Source organism: Eupeodes corollae, chromosome 1 (genome assembly GCF_945859685.1).
Source record: "Eupeodes corollae chromosome 1, idEupCoro1.1, whole genome shotgun sequence".
NCBI lineage: Eukaryota > Metazoa > Arthropoda > Insecta > Diptera > Syrphidae > Eupeodes > Eupeodes corollae.
In genome coordinates, this window is record NC_079147.1 from 25,207,843 (window position 1) to 25,229,755 (window position 21,913).

Sequence of the window (21,913 nt, forward strand, 5' to 3'; positions counted from 1 at the left end):
TGAATATTTTATTTGACATAAGATGGTATGTAAAGAAAAAGAACAGACAAATAGCATTGCATCGTTTGAATCCAATCGATTTGCTGAATAGCTGAATTTTCTGCATATCTGGCAGCATTGTAATAAGGCGTCTTTTCTCCTCGTTCTTTCATTCTCCTTTTTCTTTTTATTCATTTTCATTCATTCATTTTTCATGTGGTTTTCTGAGGTATCGGCTTCTTTTAAATATTCGCGTTAAATATTTTCTTTAGATTTTCTGCAAATTAAAAACTTGCAGAAATATTAAGATACCGTGTTTTTAATTTATAAAAAAAACAACTCGAATTCTTTAAGTGAATTGTTAGAATTTTATTTTCACCTAAATAGTGATAAAAATTAAGTAGGATTACAATGAATAGGAGAGCATCGAACCGGTAAGATAAATAAAAATGTGTAATCTTTCGTACTTCCCCTTTTAACATTTTGCAAAAATTTCAAACCAGAAAAGAAAATTGTAAAATTTGTGAATTTTTATGATCTTCTTTTGATTTAATTCGTTTTTGTTGAATTATTTTGTTTGATTATGTTTTAAAAGTGCTGTGCCTGGGATGTTTTATTTTATAATTTTTGCAAACGGCGGACAAAGCGCATAATCTTGTCTATTGCACTGTATGGAGGTAGTAAAAGCTGCATTTTTTAAATTTCAATGAAATAGCAAAAATGTACAATTCATGTTTTAATCTAATTTCATGGCATAACAAATTAAAAGCCTTATTAATAAAAACTGGTGTGACAAAATTGTTGTTTTCATTTTTATACTTTTGGTACTATCCGCATGGTGGTCCAGGTTGTAGAGATGATCCCATTATGCGTCCAAAGATATGTACATATATCGTTTCACTGCGAATAGTCGCAAATCCCATCCTCCATCATCAGTTCTGTAACAAGCGAGATGTAAAAAAATTGTGAAACATTTATTTAATTTTCATCACAGAGAGGAACCCATAAAATCTTACTTTAAAAATACATTTAAACAAATGATGTTTTCGCATTGATAAAGTGGTCAACTATTAACATTTTCTTGTTTTTTTTTTATCTTTTTTTTTTTTTAATCTTGGGTTTTGTCAGTAATCGTTTTAGATTTAGGTAGCAATAGGTACTTCCAAATATGAATATTCTTCCAAAATCCCGATCGCTATCCAGATATGTACAGTGGTGGACAAGAATTTAATTTAATTTTCAATTTGTTTTCTAATATTGAAATTAGTTATATATTTCTTTCTTGCGTGACTTTTCTGAAACATTGACTTTTTTCTTTTGTTTCTTATTTGGTGTCTGATCTTGTAGGATCTTGCGTTTCTTTTTGCGTTCTTCAATTTCTTTTCTTTTTTGCTGCTTAATCCGTTCTCGGTTTTTATAAAACTCTTTCCATTTAGCAGACGAGATCGACATTGGGGCTCTATTTTCTGGAAGTAAAGTGACACCTTTCTTATTTTGTATGGGATCCGGATATGTTAAATGTTTAGAAAAACTAGACGATGGGCTATTGCATGGTGTAGATGTTTCGATTGTAATAAGGGCTGTAGTAACTGATTCGGCAGTGATTGTTTTTGTAAAATTGTCAGCTAAAATCATACAAATTTGTAACCATTTCAAAAGAATATTTGAGGTAGGTAGGTATACTTACAGATTTCTCTATGGGGTTTCAAAATTTCTTCTAAAGCTTCCTCCAAAGTATCTTGTCGATACAAACATCATTGGTTGTTTGAGGCGATGTTACACTAAAGTCTAAATCGTCATTTGTTGATTGAGCTGATGGTACCATATCGTCTAAATTTTCTGTTTGCAAAGATGGACTATATGTAGTTCAGGAACCTGAGAACTTCGAAGGTTATTGTGAGCATCTGTGAGAGTTATAATTAAATTTTGAAAGTCAATGCCTCTTTCAATAATTTGGCTTTTAAAATATGACAAAACTTTCTTTGTTGTCTCTATCTCATTGGCAGTTACGTCCGTGACTCCATTGTTGGATTCATTCACTCTCTCCAAATTGTTGTGAAGGCATTTTGTATAGTCAACGGCTTCGGGGTCGAACGGAAATAAGCCACACTTCTGGAATGCTTTTTTTACTACTGGGAACGATCACTCTTATCTAAAACAACTTTTAACAGTTGGCAAAAATTCGTTTTTGTCACTGTTTTACCATGATTTTCTGGTAAAACACTCCATACCCTTAAAGTTTTCCTGTAATCACTCTTGAGGCCTTTAAAAGCTCCCACATCTGCAGGCTGCATTATATGCGTTGTGTTAGGTGGGAGGGAATACAAAATGATCTGATTGTTAGAGCAGAATTCGCTTAAGTGCATAGATATATGCGACTTGTGTCCGTCAACTAAAAGAAGCACTGGCCTTTTAATCTGATGCTGATTTAGCCAATTTGAAAAGTCGTTCACAATGTATTCAAAAAATGTTTCCGTCCGCATCCACCCAGTTTCTGGCATGCTATTAATTATTTTCGATGGTACTTTTTGGTAAGGGAAAACTACGACCGGTGGCAATGTTTCACCACTAGCAATAAAAACCAGAAGAACTGTTATATTTTCTTTTTCGTTAGAACATTTTATTTGAAATAAGTTGCGGTATCCTCTTGGACCAATGACATTACCTGTCTTAGGTGCCAGGCTGAACTATGTTTCATCTCCGTTAAAAATACGTGTTGCATCATCCAAAAGGTCTCGACAATTTTCATCAATCAAATATGTTTCCAGTTCTCTGAACCATTTCCTTATTGACTCTTCTTTCACAACAGCTCTGGCTTTCGATATAGTCTCGGGGGTTCGCAAGGTTAATGAATCCTTGTGTCGGCTCAAAAAACTGTAAAACCATTTTTTGCCTGACCTGTCATCCTTGAAAGGAGTCTTTCGTTTCTCGTCTCTTATGATTTTTTAGACAACATCGAGAAGTTCATTGGGTTTTTGTGGAAACCCACATTTGGCAATATTTGTTAGCCATCCCACAATTTTACCCTCCTCCGCTTCAGTTAAGACGCTTGCTGGGCCGGGTTTTTGCATTTTGTCCACAGATCTGCCTTTAATTTTATCATGCAGAGTTGTAATAGGGACTCCGAATGCCCTACTAGGTGCTCGAATACCCATGGACTTGTTCCTTATCTCTCGTAAAGCTTGGTCTTACGAAGCAGCTGTATATTTTTGCTTTTGTGGTGCCATTTTTGTTCATCTGTTAAACGAAAAGACATTCAAAACTTAGTGTTCGGAAAAAGGATATCTTGAACCTCTTAGTTTCCTGATTTCGAACACCAAAGAAAAACGCGTTCGGGAATAGGATTTTTACTTTTTTTCACTGTTTGTGATACACTAAAATATAAAGGATTCATTTCCCGATGAATTTTGGTAGTAAAAAGCTATAAAACAAATTAATCACAGTTTCCTATCACCGAACTATCGAGTAAGGAAACTCTGTAAACTCTGGGTTCCTTTTCTTGAACAGTCGAAAAACAGATAATTTCACTTTTTTCGATAAAACTTATAAAATAACAATAAACTAATGCACTAATGTAATTAAAAATACTGATAAAAGTACTTACGTGAATAGTTTCTCTTTCAAACAACTTTTCTGGGACCCTTTTTCTAATTTTATTTGGCTACAAAACATGGAACGACCGAGTCCCCAAACAAACCGAACACTGAACTGGCAATTTTGCATGCTTAAGATGTATTCGTATTGGTGAGGTACTTTACCTTAGCGTAAAGAGAATGGTCACATATGTATGTGAAGTTTTCATGGGAAAAAACGGTAAAATAACAAATATATAGCAATTTTTTGTTTAATTGTTCGGTAACTGGGGATGTTCGGCAACAGGTGCCACTACCCTATTTTATTTACATGACATATATGTACATACATAGCACTATCTTTTCATAGTACTTCATCAAATATGTTTAACATCTGTATGGAATGTAGAAACATCAATTTTTCACCTGGACACGGATTTAGCACATTCAACAGTTTCTTAATAAAATTTTACTTACCGCAATTCTAAGTTTTTCTTAGTATTTGGTAGGAAACCCTTTATTTTGCAGAAGTAATTCTTCTTGGCAAACTTTCAACCAAAGCCTCACATCGTGACTTTGGAATTGCATACCAAGCATTTTGTCACAATTGTGTTCAATTGATTATTTTTTTTTTGCTCAATGTGATGTTCAACATCATTCCACAAATTCTCGATCGGGTTAAGATCGGGTGATTGTGCTGGTAACTTCAAAACGTCGATTTTATTCACCTCTAAGGCACACTTCACTAACTTTGAAGGCACACTTCACTTTGAAAGCACACTTCACTAACTTTGAAGTGTGTTTAGGGTCGTCGTCGTGCATGAAGCGCCATTATAACGACAAATTGTCTTCTGCATAGGGTATCATATGATCCAACAGGATATCTCTGTACACGTTCTGGTCCATTTTGGTGTCAGTTTTTACGATGGGGCCAACGCCGCGCCGCGTGCCATAATAAAAGCAGTAGTTGTCTTTCTGGTCCGGAGGTTTTGTTTAACGTTTTCAATCACTCCAAACTTTTTGAAATGACGGAGGTCATTATAAACCAGCTTCCTGGAGCATTCTAACAACTTAGAAATGTCTGTTACCATCCGCCCTTTTGACTACAATTTCAAGATCAGACTTCTTTTTTCCTTTGAGCACCATTTTCCCTTTGCCTTGACTAATTAATTGTTTAAACATTTTTTTAATATAGATTATTAAAGGTATATTTAATTACCTCGAAACATGTATTATTTTCTTTGAAAGAAAAAAACACAAAAATTAAAAATACACTATTTGATTGCAAAGCTTACTTACGTTATATCTTCCATAAATGAGAACCGGGATGATGAGTTTCTTATAGATGGTGATTTTACATGCTCTAGAGAGGACTTTACTTCTCAATTGCCTTCTAAGTCCAAAGAAGCAGCGATTTGCAAGAGTTATTCTTCGTTTGATTTCAGCGCTGGTGTCGTTGTCTGCATTAATAGCGGAGCCTAGGTAGACAAAGTCCTTAACTACCTCAAAGTTATAGCTGTCCATGGTGACGTTTTGTCCAAGACGTCGTCGTTCAGTGTCCTTTTTTGATGACAGCATATACAGCTGTCAACAAAATAATAGCAGCGCTATTTTTTTCTCATTTCTTTTTATCATATCTTCTTTGTTATTGCTTTTTTCTCTCTAACTTTAGCTTTTTCTGAAACTCTCATTCTACACTTTCATTATCACCATCAATCATATCAATAAAATAACGGCACTTTGTTTAAAAAATTGCAAATTTTGGACACACAAAATAATAGCAGCGTTAATGCATAAAATAGTTAAAATCAATAAAATAAAGTATAATTCAACTAAAAAAGTTAACAAACAGTGAGTATTTTCTGCAAATATCATTTTCTGTTATTTTGCGAGTTTTTTTATTAAATTTATTAGACAGTGGGACGAGAAAAACATTGCAGTCAAGAGCTACGCCAAATCATACGCCAAATGAGGAGCGCCGGACAATCGTACAGGCAAATCGAAAAAATTTGAACGTTTCTGCAAAGCTGATCCATAATGCCATCATTTTTGTGGAAAAAGTGGAAACCAGAGGTCGAAAACGCAAATTGGAGGACGGGGACCATAGGCAAATAGTCAAAATGTTAAAGAAAGACCCCTTTAAATCAGCTGTGGAGATAAACCAAGAGCTCGAACTCAATGTGAGCGATGAGACAGTGCGTCGCACTCTTCGCACAGCTAATTTGAATGCATGCCACCCAAGAAGAAAGCCACTTCTCTCCAAACGTCCTCTGGTTCAACGCCTTGCTTTTGCAAAAAAGTATGGTGGTTGGACACGGGAGAAGTGGCGGAACGTCTTGTTTTCAGACGAAAGCAAAATCGTTTTTTTTTTGGTGGCACTGGGTCTAGAAATTTTGTTTGGCGTCCACCGAACACAGAGTTCCAGCCAAAATACACCATGAAAACAGTCAAGCATGGAGGCAGCAAAATTATGGTTTGGGGTTGTTTTTCGTACAATGGTGTTGGGCCCATAAAAAAAATTTATGGCATTATGGATCAACATGCGTATGTCCAAATTTTGGAGGAAGTGATGCTGCTTTACGCTGAAGAAGACATGCCTCTCAGATGGGTCTTCCAGCAAGACAATGACCTAAAGCACACAAGCCGTAGTGCGAAAGAGTGGTTCCCGCGTAAGGATATACAGCTCTTAGATTGGCCAGCGCAATCTCCAGACCTGAATCCCATTGAGCATTTGTGGGGGATGTTAAACGTGGCGTTGGCAAGTACAACCCCAAAAATCAGGCAGAATTGTGGACTGTACAAAGTGTGTGGAGGGGAATACCCATAGAGCGGTGCAATAAACTGGTGACTTCAATACCATGAAGATGTGGTGATGTTATGAAAGTGAAGGGTTATTGTACAAAATATTAATATGTTAAATAAATTATATTAATTATAAAATTTGATGAAATTATTGAATAAATGTTAATTTTTTGAATATTTATAAAACTGCTGCTATTATTTTGTGTGTCCAAAATTTGCAATTTTTTAAACAAAGTGCCGTTATTTTATTGATATAATGCATATTGATATGATTGATGGTGATAATGAAAGCGTAGAATAAGAGTTTCAGAAAAAGCTAAAGTTAGAGAGAAAAAAGCAATAACAAAGAAGATATGATAAAGAGAAATGAGAAAAAAGTAGCGCTGCTATTATTTTGTTGACAGCTGTACTTGGTCTTGCCCTCATTGACCACTAAACCCATCTTCTTCGCTTACGTTGCAATGCTCAAAAACGCTCCACTGTCATCACGCTTTGATCTTCCAATTATGTGAATATCATCTGCGTATCCGAGTAATTGGATGGACCTTTGGAAGATTGTGCCTCTAGTGCTGACGGTTGAGTTTTGCACAACTCTTTCCAGAACGATGTTGAAGAAGTCGCATGACTTTTGACATCAAATGCATTGATGAGACCTTTTCCGACCTTGATAGAGCATCGTGCATTCTCCATCGTCATTCTGCACAAACGGATAAGTTTGACAGGGATGCCAAAACTAGACATTGCTCGGTAGAGCTCTTCCCTATAGATGCTATATGCGGCTTTAAAATCGATAAAGAGATGGTGGGTATCGATTTGAAGCTCCTTGGTTTTTTCCAAGATCGGCCGTAGTGTGAATATTTGGTCGATAGTTGACTTTCCTGGTCTGAAGCCACACTGATAAGGACCTATCAGGTTGTTGACGAACGGCTTCAGACGATAAGATCTAATATGCAATGTTAAAGAGACTGATGTCTCTGTAGTAATAATAATTATCACGTAAGAGAATGGTATGAAACACTCCTAATGGTTGGAGAAAGAACACTATCTGCAAAATAGAATAACGATGGGTTGAACTTTAAAGAAGTATCAGAGACGCCAAATTAAAAAAACAAGCACGTTTTATGGTCTAAAATTCAACACTAATTGTAATCCATTTTTTTCATGTTGGTTTTTTAGTCAAAGGAAAATAAAACCATTGTGTATATTGAATAGCTCTCCTAAAAAAAATACAGTTCTCGTATTGGTTTCTTTTCTATCCCAGGACAAAACCATCTTAAAAACTTTTTCGATTTTTTATAATTATTTCCTCTTGTTTAAGTCTACCAAACAAATGAAAATGTAATGGAAAACTTTGAATTGAGTTCAAAAACCTAAGAAACTGGATCAAGCCAATCAAATGTATTAATTGTTTTGATAAGTGATACAATACGATTATTTATAGAACCAAATTTGTGCATGCTATCGCAAGTCGAATTTAAAACGACTAAATTAAAATAAACAAAAAATAAACTTGCAAAGGAATCGATTTCATTTTTATTGAAATTAAAATGTAGAATGCAATTTCTGAAAATTCAATGTACATATACAGCTGAATTTCTAAGTAAATAAACAACGTTAAAAAAAAACTGAAAAATAAAGTTTCGTTTGGATAAAAGAAATTTTTGCCGTCTATGATTATGACAGAAAAAGAGATATTGATATTTTGGAAATCCTACTCATGTGTAAATGTACTGCATTAATTTTATTTTATGGATAAGAAATGTTTTTTATTAGTTTTTCATAAGGCACGTATTTGTTTCATAATACAATTTCATAATTATTGATATCGATTATGATATATTGGGGTATATCGAAAGCATTAAGTATTCAAAACCAAATGTTCCTTACACCCATAAAATATAATAATGGTCGAAGAGTCATCATCCTACGAATCGAATGAAATTGCTTGAAAAAGCAGTCTCATTAAATGTGTTAAATGAACTCTGAGGCACCTTGAGGTTAGGTTAGGTTAGGTTATAGTGGCTCTCTAAGATGGAAACGGACACACTTAGGCCAGTTGCTTAATGGACCATTGTGATACCATATGAATTTTGAGACTTCCTCCTAAGCTCAATGGAACCAGTTTGAGTCCCTTACGAAACGTGAGAGGCTGATTATGCTGATATGACTTAGATCGTTAATGAAGAATTCTCCTAGGTAATTCTTGTGTTTTCGAGCCAGAGCAGCTTCTGCAAAAGTCATTTAAAAATGCGCCTAGTCTCGTGGTGTGCTTTCCTGTTAGACAGTGTCCGGTTATGACACCTATTATCGAGCTTATATGCGATCTGCTTAGAGAGAGCAAGAATCTTGAACGTTTTAATGCCAGTTTTGGCCAGATGTTCTTTGTGACTTGACACGTGGTGATGTTGTTCCATTCGTTCCGTTCTCGGATACGATGCTTTCATGACTTCTTCTAACAGCCTCAGGTTATATTGCTGATAACTTTGGAGGGAAGAGTTAAGATTTATTTATTATTATTTATTATTATTATTTATTATTATAGGGTTTGAGTCCTCAGTTACCATCGAAAGTCCACAAGTCACAACTAATGGAAAGTGATCCGAAAACAACTTTGAACTTAATTGTAAAATATTGTACATACTTTCTTGATGACAGCATCTACTTTGTTTGTGCCTCGTTCGGAAAAGGAATTGGCTATCTCTTGTGATTTTTGCCGTTCGTTCTTGCATCTTCTCCGAAAATAATCTCCCTGTTTTGTCTTAGGAAACCCAAAGTATTTCCTTGGATATAACGAGGTAGTGGCCCGAGTCGATGTGAGATCCTCGTAAAGTTCGGACATCCATGATGCTGGAAGCATGCCTAACGTCGTTTGCAATTTGGTCAATTTGGTTGACGATATATTGATCTGCAGAACTCGCGCCTCGATGAACCTGAATCTGTGATCGGAAGTGTGTGGTGCAGGCTGTTTTCCCCGATTTTTCCTATTAAAATCTCATTCTACAATACTTCCTCCAGATTAGATACTTTGAAAAACTGGAGTATTTTAAAGACGATAGTTTCTTATGGCGATAGTTCCTTACGTTCTATTAATAAATGGCTCTCATATCATAGATTAATTCTGCGTAGCGCGGTATATGACCGAAAACGGTCCCAAATAGCAGTTTGGCCTCTCTTAGTGTGCAGAATTAATTCAAAAGTTTTGATCTTTGGCCTCCTATTTTTGATCATATTTTCTCTTCTCCTTTTTGCTAAAGAATCTGCTTCTTCATTGACCTGGATCCAAGTTGCCCCAGTACCCAATGTATTATGCTTTCCTAACTGATTCATTCTACCCATTCATTCCCGTTTTCCTAAACAGTCTTTCAGGATTTCAAGAATTGTTACTTCCTTCTTTTTGGGAAAAATTATGCATCAAGTTTCAATAAATATGGTTGAGTCCATAAGACAATTACGTCTCTGAACATAGTAACAGAATGCATTTACTCGAAGGACACTGTTTCTGCGTTAATTCAATTAAAAACAAATCCGTTCTGTATTAAATTGTTGAAAGTATTTTAAACTAATTTAAACTTGATAATCATCATAACAATGTTTTATTTTTAGTCACAATCCCTTTAAAGATGGACAATCTAATCAAGGGAATAATCAGCAAAATGAGTTTCAGCATGAATATAGAAATGCCTCTCAATCCCAAAATAGGTCATTCAATGGACCATCTAGTAGTTCATTCAATGGAGCTGGAGCTAGTAGTTCATTCAATCATGGTAAACGAAATTTTCAGGTAAGTGAATGAAATTGTTTTATTGCAACAAAAGATAAAGTATATATACATTTTTTCTTTTTCTTATTATTTTAGCATAATAATGATTCTCAACAAGAACCCCAACGTTCACCTTTTTCTCAGAATAACAGATCATATAATGAGTCAAGCGCCAACAACTCAACACCCTCACCCCAACAACAATCAACACCTCGTACTGGACCCTGTGTTCTGTGTAAATCTGCTACGGTTTTGATTTGTTCACGTTGTGGTGACTTTTATTGTTCACCAACCTGTCAAAAGAACGATTGGCAAACTCATCGATATATTTGTTTTCCTATGCCGTAAGAAAAACCAAGATCTATCTTAACTTAAATTCAGAAACTAAAGAAACAAATATTCAAATCTTTTCAGTAAACTGGTTTCTAGTTCGACTGATATTTATCAAAATGTTCCAGCACTTAATGGATACCAGAATCGCGAGTTGCCTGAAACATTTTTAGATACTCAAAATATTCAATCCCAAAACAAGAAATGGGTTAGCAATAGTTCTCCAACGCACTCTTTAAAAAATAATCAACCACAGCGACAACAAAATCAACAACAAAGGAATCAACCTCAACCACAACCACATCAATCAAATCAACAAAACCAACCAATTGCACAACAACATCAAAATCAGAATCAACGACAACAGAAACAAAATCAAAACGACCCAAAACAAAACCGTCCAAATCCACCAAAATCATCGTCATCTGTAAATGGCTCCGAAAAAGCCTACGATCCCAATGACATGATCAAGGCTACCAATATTGGAAAAGTTGAACAAGTCGCATTCCCCAAGAGCAACAGTTTAATTAAACTGACAGCGATTCGAAGCTCCAATCGTGTATTTTTACGATCCCTAGAAAAGGCTGAAAACGAAGGTTACTTAAATGTCCTAAAGGCCATAAACGAATATGGCCGTAATGCGAGTCCATTAAAAGTAATGCCAACTAAAAATGCATTTGCCATAACGAATTTCGGTTCCGACGGTATCTTTTATCGTGTTCAAGTGGTTTCAGCAAAAGACGAAGATCATATACATGTAATTTATTTTGATTTCGGCAACGAAGGTACCAAAAAGTTGAGCGAACTAAAAGATATTTCAATGGAATGTGCAGCCCTCAAACAGTACATCGTAATGGCTACATTGAAAAATGTCCCATTTGTAAGGGACAATCCTAAATTATTAGAATACATGAAAACATTTGAGGAAAGTGATGGCAAGATTGTGTATAATGATAGGGAGAAGCCATCGTGCGATATAATTTTCGATGGAGTTGAGGATAGTTTTAATAAGAAAATCAATGTTTATATTCAAAAGACTAAAAATGAACCTGCTGAAGAGCAAGAAAGGTTGCCAAAGCCGCAGCAGCCAAAAGCACAGCAGGAAGAGGAACGAAAGCCGAAACCAGAGCCAGCTAAAAAGGAAATGAAGCAAACTGAACCAGAAGTGGTGGTTAAACAACCTGCAACTTCTAAACAACAACCTAGGAGCCGGCCGTCGCAGTTCGCCAAAGCTGTAATGATTCCGGTAGGTTTAACTGTCTAAACACTTAGATTTTTGTTTATAATTGTCGTTGGATATATTTATAGCCATTTGAACAAATAGTTTTGCCAATTAAGGCAACAAATCTGGAAGTTATGATTGTTGACAACTCCCTGATGCATTACAATTGTTTTGGATGCGTTTTGTTGGAAGACAAAGCCAATTTGCAAGAAATTCAAAACTATTTGGTTGAGTATGAAGACACTGGACGTGAATATAAACCTAAGTATGTTTTTTTCTTATTATTATTTAATTTGTGTTAATTGTGATTTTATTTGAATAGAATTGAAGAATACTGTTTGGCTAAATATCAAGATGGTTGGTATCGTGCTAAGGTGCTAGAGCTTTTATCAGCGGAAGTTGTTGAAGTCGTATTTATTGATTTTCTAAATGAATCGGAAGTTTTCATCAAGGACATTAGACGATACCCAATGGACTTAGATTTACCGTGCAAGACGACGTTGTGCATAATTCAAGGTGAGAATTAAAAATTTTTTGTTTTGCTATGAATTCTTTGGGAATGCAACTGGCTTTTTTCACTAGAAAATTGTTTAGGTATAAAAAACGATAAAATGAAAAAAAGCGGCGATGTTCGAAAGATGCAAATATTTCAGTTAGAAAAGGTAATTTGTCATTTTTATAGAGATTTCAGAGTTCAAGAGGTTTAAGTGGGTTACAGTGGCAGCTGCCCTAGAATTGAATTCAAGTTTGAGACAAGTGAAGGCTTTATAGATTACGGCCCCATCAGAAGTCGAAAAACCTCAAAGACGATGTACTTAAACAAAACTGAAAGTTGTTCAGTGTTCTTGATGGGTTAGGCTTTTGTGACAGTAGATAACATTGAGTTTTCGAATCATTAAATTCTACACGGTCTATGATTTGCTTGCTCTCTCCAAAAGTACTGGAGAGCGCTAGGAAACGCCACCTCGGTGGTACTAGGTTCACTGAAAGAGAAATCCCTATGTGCATCTCCTCGCAGTAGAGAGCGGTTAACGCTAACGCACGAGGGGATCGAATGGCTGCGGGTATACGCAAACAAACCAGCATTGCTAGTCAGGGCACGGTCTTATCCTTGTGTAGTATTAAAAGTTCCCTAAAAGTGCAGGAACTTCATATGGTTGTCAAGGGTATGAAAGTCTGGTGGCGGACGAGCCTATCCTGTAAGGCCAACGGCAACAGCAAGCATCGTCTGTACTCATAGTGTGCGGCTGCAAAAGGCGTCAGTTTCCCATAGTGGACGGCCTATATCTGTATGTATTCGACCATCCAAAAAGGCGTAGTGTGCCTGTCAATGAGAAGGCATTAGTGTATAATGTAGTAAAAATGTTATACGGGTACGTGTTATTAACCGCAACCGAGAAAACACGGTAGTGGAGCAAGGATGTAATTTTTTTATGAACATTGGATTTGGGGGTGCGGTATCTTTCATAGAACAATGGCAATCATGATGCTATCAATAATGAATCAGAAACAAGATTAAGATTCAGATTCAACAAAACGGACTTTTGGCTACAAAACACGAACGAAGTTCGGAGCATGAAATGTTTGTTCCCTGTACGCATTAGGCAGGTAGAGCGTGAAATGCTTCGGAATTCTGGGAGTGAGTGAAACCAAATGGAGAGGAAGAACTGAATATACTTCAGAATTGGGGCAAACGAGAATGTTGTACTCTGGCGAAGAGGAGGCAGACAGAGGTCCAAGACTCAACGGTGTGGGCATCATGTTGACTAAAAAAGCTACCAAAAGTCTTATATAATGAAAACCGATTTTGGCGAGGATTATAACGGCGAGGTTTAGCTCAAAAATTAGAAAAGTCACCATTATTAAATGCTACGAACCAACGAATGAAGCTTCAGCGGACGAAAATACCTCTTTTTAAACTCATCTGAATTCGGTGTACAACGGTGTTCCAGGGGGCTTCATGGGGGACGCCAAAATTGGTTCTCATAACGTAGGCCTCGAACGAGTTATGGGTAAGCATGGCTTAGGTCAACGTAACGAAAATGATGATATGCTTGTCGACTTCTGCAACGCTCGTCAACTTGTGATTGGGGGTTCTTTATTTCCGCACAAGACCTGCCACAAAATCACCTGGGAATCTCCTGATGGTCGAACAAAAAATCAAATCGATAACTTCATTATACAGCAGAAATGGAGGAAGTCACTGTGCGATATTCGTAACGAAAGAAAGGCTGATGCAGGTAATGAGCGTCAGCAGGGGTATAGCAAGGAGATCAAGATTCAACACACTCGGCGACAAAACATCGAACATACAAAATGATTCCTGGATATCCCAAGACACCTGGGACAAAATCACATATCGAAGAACAGTTAAAATTAGAATCAATTCAGAAAGTGATGCTCAGCGGAAATTGATTCTACGAAACGGGTATAGAGCATCTCTTAAGACAGTGCCAAGAGGGCAAGGGTGGACAAACTTGCGGAAAATACGGAACATGCTTCAGGAAGAGGGGACGCAAGGGAGCTGTATAAAATTACTAAGGACATTGTCGGCCAGTGTAATAGCACTATCACTAAACATCTCGTGTTAGATTTAAACGGCAACCTTTTAGTGACGATAGAAGATCAGCTACAAAGATGGAAGGGGCATTTTTGTGCGCTGCTAAATGATGACCACAATTCAGAATTGAATACACAATTGAACAACTGCGCAGATCTTCTAGTGATATTGACACCAGTCCCCCAACAAGCGCAGAGATAAGTAATGCGGTACATCTTCTAAAGAAAAACAAAGCAGCTGGACTTGATGGTATTCCGTCAAAATTCCTAAAAGCATACCCTATAGCAGCTTCCCGTATTTTGCTTAAACTCGTGCAGGCTGTCTGGGAGAGTGAAACTTACCCAAGGGACTGGAAGGATGGAGTTATTGTAAAGTTACCAAAGAAAGGAAAAACAAAAATTGTAATAACTGCCACGGTATCACAGTTCTGTCGGTTTTTCCAAAGTTAATGGCAGCTATTATCCTCGAGACCATTAAATCTAGGATCGGGTCTACCCTCAATAGGCACAAAGCGAGGTTTCGCTGTGGCTGAGCGTGCGTCTTCCACATTAACACCTTGCGATCATACTCGACCAATCATCTGAGTACCAATCACCGCTGTACCTAATGCTTGTAGATTTTGAGAAGGCGTTTGATCAGGTAAATCGTGAATGCATCTGGAGATCGCTTATTGCGCGAGGTATCCCTGAGAAAATTGTCGCTGAATAAAGAATCGTACAACAACGCAAGGACAGTTTTCCGACTCCTTCGATGTGCGTCAAGGAGTGAGACAAGGAGATGTCTTGTCACCAATTCTGTTTATGCTGGCGATTGACGATGTAATGACTGCCATGGTGGGTACAAATGAAAGACACGGTAACAAATGGAGTCTCTTTGACATACATGGCTAACAACACGGCAGGCTTTAATCAGATGTGTCATTCACTGCAATTAAATGGAGATGTGGCTGGCTTAAGGATTAACACAAATAAGACCAAAGTAATGACCACGGGCCAAAGCACACAAGTTATTCTAAGGCAGGGGACGATAGAGGGGGCCGAGCAGTTTAATTATCTGAGAAGTTTTATAGCTCTCGATGGCGGAACGGACCTGGATGTTAGCAGTAGGATAAACAAAGCCCGTAGGGCATTTGGAATCCTTTATCCTGTGTGGAACTCTAGCAAAATATCGTTACGCACCAAGTTGAAACTCTTCGAATCCAACGTCAAACAGTGCTGTTATATGCTTTTGAAACATAGAAATGCTCTGCCAACATCTCTAGCAGACTACAAGCATTCGTTAACCATTGTCTGCGCTCTATTGTGTAGATCCGGTAGCCGCAAACCATTTCTAACATTGAACTGTGCAATAGGACCGGACAGCAAAAATTGGACGTAGACATCATGCAACGGAAATGACGTTGGACAGGCCATACACTGAGGAAACCGGACGACAATATAGTAAAACAATCCGTCCAATAGAATCCCCAGGGTAATAGACGCGTTGGAAGACCAAAGACAACTTGGAGGTCATCAGTTTTGAAGGAGGCTCGGTCTCATGGTATTCAATCGTGGCCACATCTAAGGTCAGTTGCGGTTAATCGGGATAGGTGGGTAGATCTTGTTGCTGCCCTATGCTCCAGGAGGAGTTAAAGCGCTGCAGTACTAGGATAAGCTTAGCCTGTCTTAGACTATTGAGTGGAATTCATAGTTTTTGATCACATTTTCAAAAAATTCAACAACACGGCTCTGCTATTTCATTGTTCTTGACTCCAACAAGTTCCGGTACCCAATGAAGTGAGACAATATTGTTTTAGTCTAGCTCATTCAGCAAACGCAAATTCCCATATCAGTTTTGAGGTGATGGAATAGGAGCTTAGTGCTTTTAATGTAGAGATAATATTCTGCGTATTTTGCTATAGCGTTAGCTTCTATCTGCAAAATGCTGGTGGAATCACCCATGGGTATATATCCTGAAATCCTAAGATTTATGAGTGATTATATCGACATACTTTGCTGAAAAGAATCTACGAAACAGAAACAATACCAACATCCTTAAAAAAATCAATTATCTTTCCGCTCTTCAAAAATAGTGACGCTAGTCTTGTATCTAATATATCAACCAACAACGAATCATGTCCATTTCCGAAGCTGATCTACAAAAGATTAAAATGATAGTCGATCTTTCACTAAACACCGAATTACCAAAAGCAACTGCCAACATGGCCACCAAAGACGATGTATAAACACTAAATGCTGAGATCGAAGAGACGATGTATAAACACTAAATGCTGAGATCGACTGTTTTAAAAAACAAAATGAAGAACTGAGCCTAAAGTTTCGAATCCATATGCAATACTTTAGAGGAGGAACTTGAACTTCAAAGTCGCGAAATTAAAGTGAAGAACATCATCCTTACAATCCCCAACGAAAATGTTGATCCACAAGAAAAGGTTCAAGGTATCACGCGCCTTCTACTAGGAGAAACCCATCAAATTGTGGATGTCATTAAATTAAGCGGAAATAACTCGGTTATGAAGCTAAAAATTGACACTGGTTCTAACAAGAATGCTTCTTATATGCTACGGAACTCTGCTAAACTCAAAGGCAAAGGTGTCTTCGTACAGCGCGATCTTTCAAAACGATCAAAACACAAACCCAGAATCCTACTTGGCTACAGGAAGGTTATAAACTCAAAACAACCAACTGAAGCTATTCAAATAAAAAACAACTCATTAATAATATCAAATAAATATTTTTATTTAAATAATAACAATACAGTTAAATACGAAAATGAGGACGGCGAAAATAAACTTCGAGAAATGTTTGGTGAATTGAACTTTGGAGCTCTCAATCAAATAGCTTTGTCAAATGGACGACATAACGAATGGTATAGACCAGTTAATACTACACCAGGGATGCCACTTCTAAGAGAATCAGCAATCTATAAATCACCACGTCTCTAAGTATTAACAACTCCTTACTAAATCTTGATAACTAAATGGAACACACTTCCTGGAAATGCTTTAGTTGTATGATTGCCTGGTGCTAAATGGTTGCACGAAAGGTGATAACGATGGTAACTTTACTTATGATGGTGGACAGGGCAACTCTGTCATTGACTACTGCGCTGAAAATAATAATTGGGTAAACTTAATTACTAAATTCGAGGTACAGCACCAAAACTTTTCTGACCACATGCCCATTACCGTCGTTTGGACCGGACACAAATCCAATCAAGAAAAAATTCTGAAACTTATCCCTAGATTGAAATGGAAGCAGGAGGATGTGGAAAAATACAAACAAAACTTAGAACACCAACTATCAACGGTAGATGTTAACTATGATTCAACTGAATTACTATCAAACCAACTTGGGCGTTACATTAGAAACTCCGCATCATCTATGGCACCAAATGGAATCTTAAAGTTCAAACAAAAGTGGTTTGACTATGAATGCATGAAAAGTCGTAAAAAATCCTTTTCTCTTTTTAATGCTATGCGGAACTCCAACTGCCAAGCTTTAAGAAAATCGTTCGTTGAAGCAAACTCGGTACAAAGAAATGTGTTTGAAATAGAAAACTGAATATGAAAATAATTAAGCATGTAAAACTGGTCAAACTAAAAGTTCTAAAGAATTCTGGAAGATTACAAAAGAGATAAATGAATCCAACTTTGCAATAGGCATTGGACTTTCTGCTGAAGACCTATCAGTGCACTTCAAAAATCTCCTTTACAGCAAATCATTATTAAATTACCACTCTGCGGAACCTTTGGTAACCAACGATTGCTTGGACAAGGAAATCTCAGCTTCTGAAATATATGCTGTTATTCACAGAGCTAAAAATGGAAAACCCCCGGGCGAAGATGGAATTCCATACGAATTTTTCAAGAACGCTCCTCCTAGCTTCATCAACCAACTGAGAATCCTTTTCAATAAAGCGTTTCAAAATGAGGACATCCCCAATTCATTTAAAAAGTCTGATCTTCCCGATTCACAAAAAAGGAGCTCTGGACCTAGTTGAAAATTATTGAGGAATCTCTTTTATGAATGTCCCGGCGAAATTGTTTTGTGGAGTTCGTGCAGGCAGATTGCAATCATGGATTGACGTCAACAATATCCTTTCCGAATTTCAAGCTGGTTTTAGGAAAAACTATTCAACCTTACTTACTTACTTAAGGTGGCGCTACAGTCCGGGGCGGACCTGGGCCTCAACCAACAAGCGTCTCCAGCCAGCTCGGTCCCTAGCACGCCAAGTTGGTTGAGGTACTCTCCCACCTGGGTTCGCCACCTGAGTCGCGGTCTTCCTCTACTGCGCCGTCCCTCGAGATTGGATTCGAAGACCTTCCGGGCTGGAGCGTTGATGTCCATCCGCTCTACATAACCTAGCCATTTAAGCAGTTGGACTTTAATTCTGCTAACTAGGTCAGTGTCGCTGTACAGCCCGTACAGTTCGTCGTTATATCTTCTCGTCCATTCTCCATCTATGCGTACGGGACCAAAAATCACCCGAAGAATTTTTCTCTTTAAGCATCCTAAGACGCTCTCATCTTTTTTTGACAGGGTCCAGGCCTTAGCGCCATAAATTAGAACCGGGATGATGAGTATCTTATAGATGGTGATTTTACATGCCCGAGAGAGGACTTTACATCTCAATTGCCTTCTAAGTCCAAAGAATCAGCGATTTGCAAGAGTTATTCTTCGTTTGATTTCAGCGCTGGTGTCGTTGTCTGCATTAATAGCGGAGCCTAGGTAGACAAAGTCCTTAACTACCTCAAAGTTATAGCTGTCCATGGTGACGTTTTGTCCAAGACGTCGTCGTTCAGTGTCCTTTTTTGATGACAGCATGACTTGGTCTTGCCCTCATTGACCACTAAACCCATCTTCTTCGCTTCCGTCGCAATGCTCAAAAACGCTCCACTGACATCACGCTTTGATCTTCCAATTATGTGAATATCATCTGCGTATCCGAGTAATTGGATGGACCTTTGGAAGATTGTGCCTCTAGTGTTGACGGTTGAGTTTTGCACAACTTTTTCCAGAACGATGTTGAAGAAGTCACATGACAGTGCATCGCCTTGTCTAAAACCTTTTTTGACATCAAATGAATCGGTAAGATAGAGCAGCGTGCATTATCCATGGTCATTCTGCACAAACGGATAAGTTTGACAGGGATGCCAAAACTAGACATTGCTCGGTAGAGCTCTTCCCTATAGATGCTGTCATATGCGGCTTTAAAATCGATAGATGCTGGGTATTGATTTGAAGCTCCTGGGTTTTTTCCAAGATCTGCAGTAGTGTGAATATTTGGTCGATAGTGGACTTTCCTGGTCCGAAGCCACACTGATAAGGACCAATCAGGTTGTTGACGAATGGCTTCAGATTCCACTCATCGGGCATGCTTTCTTCCGACCATATTTTGCAGATGAGGTGGTGCATGCTCCGTACCAAGTCATCGCCTGCTGCTTTGAATTGGACTTAAGTTTAGGTATAGCTATCTTCACTTCGTCAAGGTCGGGTAGGCGGAATTGTTAATCTGCGTCGCCGAGGTTGAGTGGTTCTATCTCCCTTACAGCGGAATTCGGTTCTTCATCGCCGTTATATAATTTTGAGAAGTGATGTTTCCATATTCTCAGCATCGACTGCGGTTCTACTACGATGTTCCCCTGATCGTCTTTACAGGCTTCGGTTCGTGGCTGGTACCCTTGGGAGGTTTTTTTTAACCTTTTGGTCAACTTTACGAACCTCATTCCTGTTGTGACATCCCTCTATCTCCCCGATCGCGCCACTGGTTTTCAATGCTTAATGCAGGCAGCATAGGACTTCTTAAGAGGTTAATAGAGACTCGATCGGAAAAGGACATGGCAGTCTCCTGCGATTGTAGCCGTCTAACGTCGAATCTTCTCACAGTACTTCCTTGTTTTCCTTGGTCCGAGTCAATGTTGGCCTCTCGGAATGTTTGGATATCCTGGATACTAGAGAAGTGTCGTGCGTCGATCGCAATGTGGTCAATCTGGTTGAAGGTTGATTGATCAGCAGATTTCCATGTCCCCTTGTGGATATTAAGATGCGTGAACTGCGTACTAGCTACCAGAATGTCTCGCCCCGCAGCGAAATCGACCAGCCTGAATCCGTTGTCGGAGGTAGTGTCGTGCAGGCTGTATTTCCCGATTATGCCACCAAAGATGTCTCTCTTCCTAGCTTGGCATTAAAATCTCCTAAGACAATTTTAATGTCATAGCCAGGGCACTGCTCATATGTCTTGTCCAAGAGCTCGAAGAATATGTCTTTGGTGTCTTCATCTTTCTCCTCTGTTGGGGCATGCGCGCATATTGGGCTTATGTTGGCGAATCTAGCCTTGATGCGGATTGTCTGGATGCGCTCCCTCACACTGTTGAAACTCAAGACTTTTTGCCTGAGTCTAGTTCCAAGAACAAATCCACACCCAAACAGACGCTGTCTTTGTTCTCGGTAGCAGTCGCCGTAGTAGATATCGCAGTCTTTTAGTTTGCGTTTGCCCGGTCCATCCCATCGCACTTCTTGGATGGCTGTAATATCTGCCTTGCAGCATTTAAGGGCTTCCGCTAATTGTTCGGCTGCACATGGTCTGTTAAGGGACCTAACATTCCACGTACATATCCGAAGTTCGTTGTCCTTATTTCGTTTGCGTGGGTTGTCAACAGTGAATCTGTCCTTATCCGAGGCTTGTTGTTGCTTCGAAACTATGATGTTTTTACGTGGCCAGGAAGTCACCCCGACGGCACAATGTATCAAAACAACTCAAAACAACGAATCAATAAATGAATACTTACTTACTTAGTCAAACTTGTTAGGGTTTCCTTCAGCGGCCGCCACGAATAGGCTGTGGTCACACTTTCGCCAGTCCCAAATAGTTACTGCACGTGCACGTTTTCTTATGCTACATGCTATTCTCCTTATTCGGCTTTGACTTGAAAAAATTCAGTATTGAGACAATTTTTGAAGTCCTAGAAAAGGATCATTTAAGATAACCTAACCTAACCCCTCGAATAGCCATTACAAATTGCATTCTACTGATTGAAGATTGAATTCTGATGAAAAAAATAAACCCAAAACTTTTAATGTGCGTTCTTATACTTGGTTTGGTTTTTTGACGTCAGTGCAGCTATTTAAAGGTATCTACAATTAGAATCTAACGACATCTATTCACCCCATATCTGATCAATGCCTTTTTGCTAAATAAAATTTGGCTTTGAGGAGAATACAAATTTATTTTACCAACTCCAGCGATGCAGCTTATTACATTTTGTCAATACTAAACGTTTGTTTCTTTTATTTTTCATTTTAATTTTAAAGGTCTTCCAAATGAACTAACTGAGAAACAGGTTGAATACTTGAAGGACAAACTACAACCTGGCAGCCAACTTAAAATTAATGAAGTCGTGGAGAAGCATCCCGATGGCAGTGATATTGCTGTGTGTAGGATAAACCAAGTCACACAGTGGTTAGCAGAAGATAAACCATAAATTATGTCGTAATTTCTTTTTTAAAAATTAATTTTTTATCACGTATGTATAATGTAAGTGTTAGCCTTTTGCATTGAATGCATTATTGTGTTCGTATTAAATGCGAAAAATAATATTATGTTTTTTTTTTTGCATATAATACCAAAATGTCTCTATTTTCACATAAAAATATATAATATGTATGAAAAATCATAAACAAACAAAA

The 21,913-nt window shown here is 37.9% G+C and overlaps 1 protein-coding gene across 1 annotated transcript; it reads left to right on the top strand.

Annotated features, from left to right (window-relative positions):
- The first annotated feature begins 192 nt into the window (after nt 1-192).
- Nucleotides 193-21,908, top strand: LOC129943344 (uncharacterized). The gene is made up of 7 exons (XM_056052710.1): nt 193-413; nt 9,957-10,134; nt 10,210-10,457; nt 10,528-11,689; nt 11,752-11,930; nt 11,988-12,181; nt 21,539-21,908. Exons 1-7 carry the CDS (start codon nt 391-393, stop codon nt 21,706-21,708), a joined length of 2,154 nt encoding a protein of 717 aa, XP_055908685.1. The 5' UTR covers nt 193-390; the 3' UTR covers nt 21,709-21,908.
- The last annotated feature ends 5 nt before the right edge of the window (nt 21,909-21,913 follow it).

What these genes read in the sequence shown, in the direction of transcription:
- LOC129943344 (XM_056052710.1), top strand. Translation starts at nt 391, where the DNA reads ATGAATAGGAGAGCATCGAACCG. An exon ending in TATATTTGTTTTCCTATGCC is followed by an intron (nt 10,458 to 10,527) that starts GTAAGAAAAACC and finishes AAATCTTTTCAG; the next exon opens with TAAACTGGTTTCTAGTTCGA. An exon ending in GACGTTGTGCATAATTCAAG is followed by an intron (nt 12,182 to 21,538) that starts GTGAGAATTAAA and finishes TTAATTTTAAAG; the next exon opens with GTCTTCCAAATGAACTAACT.